Here is an 11,386-nt window from a genome sequence, read left to right on the forward strand (position 1 = left end):
TATGGATCGAATGGATGGCGATTTTGTTGGAAGATTTATCCGGGCGACTATAAGCAATGTTATATTGACAACTAGTGTCTTTATTGATTTGATGTTACGAGTTTTGTTTCAATATATTGATACACCGGTTCACATCAACCGTGCTTTGTGGGTGCTTTCCGTTTTGCTACGCATGCTCAATCCACTGATTATTTTAGGAGGAAACGGACCTTTAAGGAATTATGTTTACAATACAGGATTTCAGCGTTCGCCATCTTGGTTACCTAGTAAGATGCAGTTTTACATAGAAAAAACTGATAAAGATAGGCAATTTATCGCTCGAATTAAAGGCCAACACAAGGTTTCGGACATTTCAATAAACGTTAATAAACCAGTCAGCATTAATAAATCTTATGTTTATAACATGTTTAATAAGAATATCAAATGCACATCAAAAGAAACAAGTGTATGATTATAAATCTGTGTTATGTTTCTCTCTTTTATTCTTAATCAACATGAACAGTTAACTTTGGACGAGTGCCTTATTATCTTCAACGATATCGAATTATGTAATATCGATAATTGTGCATGATGTGTATATTTGTTTTTCGTTTATTTTTTGGTATTTTAATTAGGCCGTTAGTTTTCTCATTAAAGTTACATTTGTGATCTCGGGGCCTTTATATCTGACTATGAGGTATGAGCTAGCATTGCTCATTGTTAGAGGCCGTACGGTGAACTATTATACTAATTAGAAACAGTGAGCTTTGAGGCCAGGGTTTTATTGTTCAAGATCCTTCTGGTTTTATCAGTACACCATTGTGTTATGAATATCATTTAATACATGATTATCAGTCCAATGCATGTCTAAAGTGACATTTTAGTTTTTAAAAAAAATCATAAATTATTCTTGACTTTTCCAGGAAATATTGACGGTTATATGTCTGTCAATTTGTGTCGTTTGGTTGCTGTCATTCTTTCGTTTAGCCCTCATTTTGTTGAATTCATACCAATGTTCTTGGTCTTATTTTTTTAGCCTACAAGAAATGAAAAAATATAATCGCTTTTCTAATATTTTCCAACTGCCTTTGTATTTCACTTGCTATTCATGAGGTTTTTCAAATCTGAGCCCTACAAATGTTTAGCCCGACATGAACAAGAAAGTGTTGACGAATTTGTACATTAAAATAAAAACAAGGTGTGCCTGCGTACGATTGATTGATAGTTGCTTGCTGAATTTCCAGTGGCAAATATTTCATACATAATCAAGACGAGAAAAATTTAAGGGTTAGTACAAGGAATCTTTAGATTCAGCTAGTTAGGTCGACCTTCATTTTTGGCGAGAGGTTTTCAATTATGAACATATACACGCATGATCTTTACTATTGATTGATTCCTATATTGCAGTTTTTCATGCGGAATGTCTGGAAGATTATGTTTTCAATTTGGTCCCTACTATTGATTGCTGCGATACAAAAAAAAAATGAAATATCGTTGAATTACATTTGAAGGATTTATGCTTCTTACTTGTTATGAAATGGAGAATGTCATGTTTATTTGATATCGTAATCGCTATTATTAACAGTGCCTCTAAAAAATAAGCATCTTCTTCGTAATTCCTTGTCGAGAAGCAACAATTTTACAGAGACAGTGAAAGGTGTATTTTATGAAGCTTCATACAATTTAAGAAAAATAATAAAAGGTTAGGTTATAGGAAACATACAAAAATGCAAAATAATTTAAAAACCAGAACTTAACAGAAACTTGAACAAATCAAAAGAAGTAAACTACTGACACTGAATATGAAATATCGCAGAATATCCTCTCTAAAGCTACATCTAAGAGTGTTCTGTATGTATTTAGTCAAGACGTATATACACAGGTATAATATCACCTTGGTTCGAACTGTTTCGCGCAAATGATATTCACTTGAACAAACAGTTGAGCAGCACTAGAGATAGTAAAGAAAGTCACTTTTAGTTTTCTTACAGCTTCCAAGGATTGTGATTTATATAAAATGGAGAAATATATTGAGCTCTAACATGTTGATATCTATATGCACTTTTAATGTTTCATTTCGATGTTAAAAAATACATTATGAGCTAAGTATCTATATTAAATAGCATATCGACAGTAAGACTAATTTTATTCCGTGAAATTATCTGTAACCTTCCGGTTAAATGTGTTTTCATTTATCGTAAGCTATTCTGAAGGATGTTTGGATTTTCAAAAAGGCCCCATTAAAAAGATGTGATTCTTGCAGCAATGTTTGTTAAACAAACCGATGAATAGCTTTCTATTGGAAAAGTATGTAAAGTTACCCGAGGAAACGTTTTATCTTATTTGAATATCAGCTACAGAGCATAGTATTGTACGAAGAATAAGATAACGAGAGACACTATTTATATATTCTTTCACACTTTTTAAAGTTGACACAGATTAATAAATGCTATAACGAATTTAATACTATAATGAAATAAGTATATGAAAGTTTACATTAGAGCGTCAAATAAGGTAACAAAGAAACTGTTCAAATATAAACAAACAAAAACAAAAAGAAACATAAATGACATTATACATTAATATAACATTTAAAGCCAATAATCCATAGATTCAAATTCAACAAAGTTCCTAAAGCCAGCCTTCGTCATTGTTATCTCGCCAGAAATGAAATCTGTAATGAAAACATTTAACCAAAATAACAGAGGAAATAAGTCTGTATTATTTTATATAATCACACGGTATATACATGTAGCTTATCATATGCATCATATTCGATCGTTTAAGAGTACCATAAAACTTGCAAAGCCAGAATAACAACTGATATATATGAACATAAATATAACTTTACTGAAGTGTATAATGTTTAGAACTGTCTCGTAATTTTACTCCTTTTTTTAATATGTTTAAAGTAACAGAACTGTGTGTGGTTTAACGAAATTGTACGTACCTTTTATGGTTTTATGATGACTGACAAACACAAACTGTCTTTATCATTAAAAGTTTTTTTTATCATATGCATCATATTCGATCGTTTCAGATGTAATCAGAGGCCGGACCAATCATTTGTCGTAAGAGACTAGATATGTCAGACTTTATTTTAATTTTCTTTCTTTCAAATTGATTTTTGTAATAAAATTGAGAATGGAAATCGGGAATATGTCAAAAAGACAACAATCCGACCAAAGAGCAGATAATGCTGGCCTAGTTGTTTTTGTTTAGATGTAAGTACTTTTAGTATTTAAACGTATAATAAACATACAAAGTTCCATCTCCCGTATTAGATCTGTGGGTTATGTTCCTAGACAAATTTGTACTCTCGGTGCTTATTGTTAAACTGTCAGATATATCTGGAGAGTCTCCGGATGATATGGACCAGCCATCAGTTGACCAGAAATTCCACAGATCACTGGGCTTACGATAAGGCATAGCCGAGGCTGCAGTTGTGCTGACTTCTGAAAGATAACAAAAATATATCTATCACTGAGCGCACAATAAGGCATTACAGAGGTTACAGTCAACTCTGAAGGATAAAAAATTCCGTAAATCACTGGGCTTACGATAAGGCATAGCTGAAGCTGCAGTCGTGTTCACATCTGACAGATAAAAAAAAGATAAACAAAAAAAATCAATAAATCACTGGGCTTACGATAAGTCATAGCCGAGGCTGCAATCATGCTCACCTCTGAAAGATAAACAAAATAAATTCCATAAATCACTGGGCTTATGATAAGGCATAGCTGAGGCTGCAGTCATGCTCACCTGTGAAGTTAAAAAAAATCCATAAATCACTGGGCTTACAATAAGATATAGCCGAGGCTGCAATCATGCTCACTTCTGAAAGATAAAAAAAATCATAAATCACTGGGCTTACGATAAGACATAGCCGAGGCTGCAGTCATGCTCAACTCTGAAAGATAAAACAATCCATAAATCACTGGATTTACGATAAGGCATAGCCGAGGCATGCTCTAAAAGAAAAAAAAATCCTTAAATCACTGGACTTACGATAAGACATAGCCGAGGCTGCAGTCGTGCTCACCTCTGAAAGATAAAAAAAAATCATAAATCACTGGGCTTACGATAAGACATAGCCGAGGCTGCAGTCATGCTCAACTCTGAAAGATAAAACAATCCATAAATCACTGGATTTACGATAAGGCATAGCCGAGGCTGCAGTCGTGCTCACTTCTAAAAGATAAAAAAAAAAAAAAAATCACTGGGCTAACGATAAGTCAAAGCTGAGGCTGCACTTCTGAAATAATTAATGTATATATCCAATATAAACATATTTACCTGCCAAAACGACACTTGTTTAAGATCCTAGTCAATGTTTTCAATAATAACAATATCCTGTGTTATAAGTACTGTAGTCTATTAATTGAACAGGGATTTTCACGACGGATTTTTAATATAAAACTCTACAAAAAGAAAAATACACGTATTTTTACAATACTTGTATAAGAAATAAGTCTTGTGCAACACTACAATAAGTAACTGATTTTTTTTCAAACGGGAAGAAATCTCCCCCCAAAAAAATACTTCTGTAAAGAGAGGAAACTCTTCCAAAATAATGCAAAGCATTTTCTATTCAACGAACATTATTTAGAAAATTGTACGACTTTAATATATTCTAAAATTGTGACATTCAAAATAAACGACTTTATACCTATTTCAGATGTTCTTTTTGGTGCTTCTTTTGCAGCAATTGGACTAAATAGTTTTACTGTCTTTGGACGTTTCGCTGGACGCCGTCTTATTCTACAAAATATTGTTCAGCAACATCAATTCATTAGTAAACACGTGGTTTCTTAAAAATTACTGTATATTAGGTGCTTAAATCACTAGCTACGAGATATAAAAAAAAACTAGAGTTAGATTTTTTTTGTTCAATCAATAATGAAAGTGAAATAGTGAAATAATAATTCGCTTTTAGCAGCCAAAATGGTTCAATTTTGTCAAATCAAGCGAAGAAACATTGTTAATTACTCATTCACTTGCAAGTGAATTAGTCGACCTCATTAAATCCGTATTCATGTGAACTTCAATTTAACCCCTTGATAGAGATTGACAATGCATGCATTGTACGTGCACTGGTTATTTAAAGAAAAAGATGAAAAGTGAAACTATGGTAAATCATTTGATTACTGATTCGATGCGCATAAAATCAATCTTATACGGTAAAAAACAATGAGAAACATATATTTTTAATCTATAAAATAAACTCAAACAGACCTAAAAAAAATCCAATTGAACGTGTTGAATTAATCTATTCATATCTTTGTTCCAATCGGAACAACTCGGCCTTTCTGGTTGAACGAAGAAATAACCTCGTATGCATTAGGCGGAGGAATCATTGTCCGGAAAACTTTCCGATTCGATTCAAAATTATATTTTTTCGACTGGACTGGTACTTTTTTTTTTACCACTACTGATTTAACTTGCTCCTGTCCGGAAAATTTTCCGATCCGATTGAATTTTATATTTTTTCGACTGGAATGGTACAATTTTTTTACCATTACTTATTTACTTTGCTCCTTCTTTCGCGCCAAAATATTTGGCAGAGTTAAAGTTCTTGATTACTGTGATATGTAACCAAATTATAGCGCCACCTGGAGGATAGAACTTCTTTGTGTCGCGGATCACTACAATTCCGGCCAACAATTTAAGAAGAATTTCTCCGTAGTGCATACGAGGCTATGGTACTGCGTAGCGAGAATGGCCGAGTAGTTACTGCGTAGCGAGAATGGCCGAGTAGTTACGATTGATCTTTGTTCATGTTTACATCGCTTATATGGTCATCTGAGGTCAAATCGATAGTTAATTAGATGGCGTCTTGACTAAAATACACACGAAACGAACCTACATATTATCTAACCCATGCTCTGTAAACTGTTTGTTTTAGACTTTTGGTAGTTTGGATAAATGTTTTACATTATTATAAATCAAATATGAGAATTTGAGTCAAATCGTTGACCACGAATTTGGCAGCTAGTGCCCCTTTTAACTTAACTCTTAATCGATGCACAAGAGTTCCAAGTTTTAACTTAACTCTTAATCGATGCACAAGAATATACAGTTGGAGACCGACAATCATGCATTAACACATCTATAGGGAAAAATAAAGAAATACATTTGCATTATTAAGAAATATTGAGAATTAAGCAAGTTATTCATAACTCTTAATCGATGCACAAGAGTTCCAAATGGTGAAGTTGAAATCATCCCTTCGTAAAATTTACGGACGCCATCACGAGTTGGTTGACCGTTATGGAATAACCGTTTCACAAATGATATCGGATATGTTCCTTACGTCGTAACTACAATCCCCTTCCCTTTCATGAATTTGACCTACCGAATTAGACTATTTACGGATTTGTAATCACATAAGCAACACGACGGGTGCCGCATGTGGAGCAGGATCTGCTTACCCTTCCGGAGCACCTGAGATCACCCCTAGTTTTTGGTGGGGTTCGTGTTGTTTATTCTTTAGTTTTCTATGTTGTGTCATGTGTACTATTGTTTTTCTGTTTGTCTTTTTCATTTTTAGCCATGGCGTTGTCAGTTTGTTTTAGATTTACGAGTTTGACTGTCCCTTTGGTATCTTTCGTCCCTCTTTTATAAGAAAGAGGTAAAGTGATAAAAAATTAAAAAATGTCGGACGCCACGAGCAAATTGAATGAAATGACTATTCATTTTTTTTTATCCATTTAACAGTTAAAACAAACAATCTTTGCATAAATAAAATGAAGAATACGTTTTCCAAATTCACCACTTGGTATGTGTTCCGAAAACTTAATTTAAATTTTTAATGCAGTAAAAAAAAAATTATAAATCTTAAAGAAATACAGTTGGAGACCGACAATCATGCATTAACACATCTATAGGGAAAAATAAAGAAATACATTTGCATTATTAAGAAATATTGAGAATTAAGCAGAAGTTACTTTTCTTTGAGATTTACATGAACAATCTTCAACTAAAAAAAATGGCGAATATTTAAGTTCAGAGGCATTCATAGGTGCATTTTTGTTAGTCATTATATCTGTCCCTTTATAGAATCCATTGATTTCTAGTGGCAATCCAAATTACCCAACTTTCACCCCAGCCAACCTTTGAATGTTTATGAATAACTTGCAATTGTCGTTACCAAAGCAACAATTAATCAACACACCTTTTTATTCAAAGGTATGAATGATGTGAAATAAAATTGAGAAATGAAATGGGGAATGTGTCAAAGCGACAACAACCCGACCATAGAGCAGAAAACAGCCGAAGGCCACCAATTGGCCTTCAATGTAGCAAGAATTCCCGCACCCGTATGTGTCCTACAGCTCAGTGGCTCCTAAAATATATGTATACTAGTACAGTGATAATGGACGTCATACTTAACTCTGAATAATACACAAGAAACGAAAATTAAAAATCATACAAGTCTAACAAAGGCCAGAGGCTCCTGACTTGGGACAGGCGCAAAATTGCGGGGGGGGGGGGGGGGGGGGAGTTAAACATGTTTATAAGATATCAATCCCCCCCTTATACCCTTAGCCAATGTAGAAAATTACCCGCATAACAATACGCACATAAAATTCAGTTCAAGAGAATTTCAAATGTGAAAAAAAATGTAATAAAAGAAATAAATAAAATGACAATAATACATAAATTACAACTTTGGGTTATCAATAAATATGTTTATAACTAAATACCTTTTCGCTATACAGAAATCAGTACAGAAGATAAACACACCAAGTGTAAAGGCGAGTATAAGTATGGCTAATGCTGTCAACCAAAGTATATTTCTAGGATCTTCCAAAAATGTAATTGGTATTGTCGCGATCGGTAAATCAGTGTTTATCTGAAGAAAATAAAACACACACAAACGAACAATTAAATAGACATAGTCTCTTGGAATTTAAAGATAAGTGACAAGTGTTATGCAACCTTATACATTAAATTTTATCTTTGTAAACATTCAAATGATCGCAGACAATGTTCAATATGGTCATTAAGAAAATAATCAAAAATGATCATAAGGACTTTACAGTATAAACAACGTTAGTCTGAAATATGGAAAATAGAAAAAAACATGAGAACATTTTCGCCGATCTTTCTAAATGTTTTATACAATTTATCAAGAATTTGTTTTATATATTTCATTTAAGTAAATTAGAGTGAAAAAAACTTTGTCATTTTGGAATCTTTATAGCTTACTTTGTGGAATTTGTGTTATGTTTTACTTCTAAATAATTTGGGTCTGATGGAGAGTTGTCTTATTGGTAATGTTACCAAATTCTTCTTATTTCAATATTAAACATGTTTAGATAACGTTATTGTGATAAAACGTTAAGTAAAAAAGCACATTATCATTCGCAATTAAAGTAAGATACCATACATTAAATTATTTGGTTTCAATGGCGTAGAAAGTGATTTACCTCTGCAAAAACAATCCACACCGTAACCGTTGTCTGTAACCCGCCATTATCCTCTGCCGTTACCGTAAATGTCATAACATCTCCATAATTAAAGTCATTACTCAAAATTTCATTGATATAAAGAGTTCCTTCATTTTTTATTTGTATGAATAAGTTTGAGTACATTGTCATATTTAAACTATATGTTATAGTTCCAAATTCAATATCAATGTCGTAAGCGGCCACTCCGCCTATATTCATCCCAACTGCCCCATACGGCGTTATGTAAAACGTATACTGCGTTTGATTGAAGTATGGTATATTGTCGTTAATGTCGTTAATGTTTATAGTAAGATGTGTTGTACCAATATTAGATCCATTGTCAATTACTTTCACTGTACAGTTGTATTGTGAAATACGTATAGTGTCAAGATCATAATCGTATGCATACATTATCTCCCCTGTTTCGTTTGACATAGAAAACCCCCAGGTGTCGTTACCACAATCTAGTGAATATGTAAATGAGTCCGATACGTCAGGGTCATCAATGATAAAACCAACCAATGGAAACGCAGTACTTTTCTGTAAATCATAAATAAATGAATGTATGAAAGACAACGAATGTTATAATTACAATTTTAATATACAGGATTTCGAATAAATTCTTGTGGGTTAAGTTATCCATCAGAAATAAATGAATTCGATGCCCTTAATAAACCACAGGAACGCTCGAATATGACATGAAAAAGAAAGGTATGCCATCATGTAAGTACCAAAACACTGACTACTGGAGTTACGAAACACCGAATGATCAGACTAATTATTTACTAGCAGCTTTTAAATGAAAACCTAAGTTGTTTACACAAATGAACAGCTATTCAAGAAGTGTATTTGTTCAGATTACACAATGGACTTTGATTTGGAAACTTTTTTTAAAGCGTTGAATCAATTATGTTAATTCATTAAAAAAAAGAAAACACTTATATAATTGCACAATTACACTATCGAATTTATTTGCTTATGTACATCTGTCTTGTCATTCAATTTCAAAAGTATTCTTACAGCAGATTCATTAACTTCAACGGAATACTGTATCTGTTGGAACACTGGAGCCTCATTTTGGTCTGTTACTATCAGAGATATTGTAGCTGTCGCTGTATTCTTTCCGTCTGTAGCGGTAATGTTCAGTATGTAAGATGTATTGGTTAAAGATTCGTAATCCAACGTAGACGATACCGTTAGATAACCATCTGAAGTAACATACAAAACAATGTTTCAGATTACTACTAATAAAAAAAAACTAAAACACTTTTAGAACATATTCAGCTTTCTTAGCAAATGTTAAATGAATAAGTGGTAAGTGCGCTTTGAAGCAACTAAACATGGAAGACTGGGATCTGTATACTCAACATTCATTTTGATCAGCAAAATGATATTCAAATAAAAAATGATTTAAAAGGAAACGAAATTTGCATTGTGTGCTTTGTGCTTTCTCGTGTGCCTTACTACATACCTCACATCTTCGTTCATTAATTATTTATCTTGAATCAAAGTGATCAAGTTAGAAATGATGTATTTTCTGGATAAACAAAATCTTTTCTTTTAGGACAGTTTAAATTCATTTATTTCAGTACTTTACCTAATATATATATGACAAACATTCAATAGTATATGACCAAGTTTTAATGAGACAAACTTACAGCTCGTTTTAACAAGGTACTTGAGAACGAAGATGTGAAAAAAATATCATTTCGGTCCACTATCAATGAAATGCTTACTTCAAAATCTTTCAGCTTGTGCACCCATTAGTAATGACGACAAGATTTGAACGAAAATACCTAACGTCTTTTCCGATGTATCACAATGTAACCCATGTCTGCATATTGATGAATATCTTGTAAACAATTAGCTGAATGCTTAGTTGATTTGGATTTGTTAAATATAGGTCGTATTTGTCTGCTAAACAAGGACTATATATAAGTTTTTATAGCATGTGAATTGTGTTTTTTGCAACCGAATTGAAAATCTAAGTTGATATCCTGAAGGTATGTATATGTTTTCAAATTACAGGGTTGAAAATTATATAAACAAACGATTTCAACTTCAAAAGTTACTTTACCTGTTGTCAAATTAAAGTACGTTAGGCCTATTGATGGTTCAGATGTAGCATACATTTGAATGTTATCATTAACATTCAGGCCCTGAACACGAATGTGATATATAATAGTACCAATAGCGGTATTCTCTTCTACCAGGAAAGGCTCTGATAATGGTAGATTACTTATAACTAGAACATCATTTATACCTGAAACGAAAAATATTACTAAGACATTTGCATTTGTAAATAAATGAAATAACTTTACATAAACGTGACATTTATTCATTTGATACATTCGGTTCGTTTTTTCTTTCTTTTTTCTTTTTTTTTCTTTTTTTTTTTTTTTTTTTTTTTTTTTAAAGATATACAAATATTTATGTTTGAAGGACAACACTTACAGAAAAATTAAAAGTTGAGCGAAATTGTAACAAATACTTAATGGATACAAAGCATTAACATTGAGTTTGAACATTCTGCTTAATAAATATTTCATTATTTTTTATTTAATTAAAAAAAAAACAACATAGCTATAAACCAGGTTTAATCCACCATTTGCTGCATACGAAAATGCCTGTACCATGTCATTTAAATGACAGTAGTTTACCATTCGTTTGACGTGTTTGAGCTTTAAATTATGGCTTTTAATTAGGGACTTTTTGTTTGTAATTTTCCTTGGAATTTACTTTTTTTTTATAAGAAACATCTATCGTTTACTGTCAGGGAATATCATGTGAATGGCGTTCGTAGATAATACAAATAATAACTTGTCTATAATGGTGGGAAGGAATTCCTTTTCTGACGAATTTAACGTTTTAAAACTAAATAATCTTATAATGATAAAGAAGGAACCAACCTGTTACATGTACTGATAGTGAGCGAGGTCCTACATTTGTTTTTC

The 11,386-nt window shown here is 32.3% G+C and overlaps 1 protein-coding gene across 1 annotated transcript; it reads right to left on the minus strand.

Annotated features, from left to right (window-relative positions):
* Positions 1-4,041: 4,041 nt before the first annotated feature.
* LOC134727850 (protocadherin-like wing polarity protein stan) lies at positions 4,042-10,601 on the minus strand. The gene is made up of 6 exons (XM_063592244.1): positions 10,510-10,601; positions 9,453-9,640; positions 8,412-8,972; positions 7,686-7,834; positions 4,649-4,740; positions 4,042-4,097 (listed from the first exon to the last, which is right to left on the minus strand). Exons 1-6 carry the CDS (start codon positions 10,562-10,564, stop codon positions 4,042-4,044), a joined length of 1,101 nt encoding a protein of 366 aa, XP_063448314.1. The 5' UTR covers positions 10,565-10,601.
* Between the last annotated feature and the right edge of the window lie 785 nt (positions 10,602-11,386).

This window comes from Mytilus trossulus, chromosome 8, assembly GCF_036588685.1.
Source record: "Mytilus trossulus isolate FHL-02 chromosome 8, PNRI_Mtr1.1.1.hap1, whole genome shotgun sequence".
In the NCBI taxonomy this organism is placed as follows: Eukaryota; Metazoa; Mollusca; class Bivalvia; order Mytilida; family Mytilidae; genus Mytilus; species Mytilus trossulus.

Coding starts and splice junctions, on each gene's coding strand:
- LOC134727850 (XM_063592244.1), bottom strand. CDS start 10,564: ATGTATGCTACATCTGAACCATCAATAGGCCTAACGTACTTTAATTTG. Junction 8,973..9,452: donor TTGAAGTTAATGAATCTGCT/GTAAGAATACTT, acceptor TATGATTTACAG/AAAAGTACTGCGTTTCCATT. Junction 7,835..8,411: donor TGTGGATTGTTTTTGCAGAG/GTAAATCACTTT, acceptor TATTTTCTTCAG/ATAAACACTGATTTACCGAT.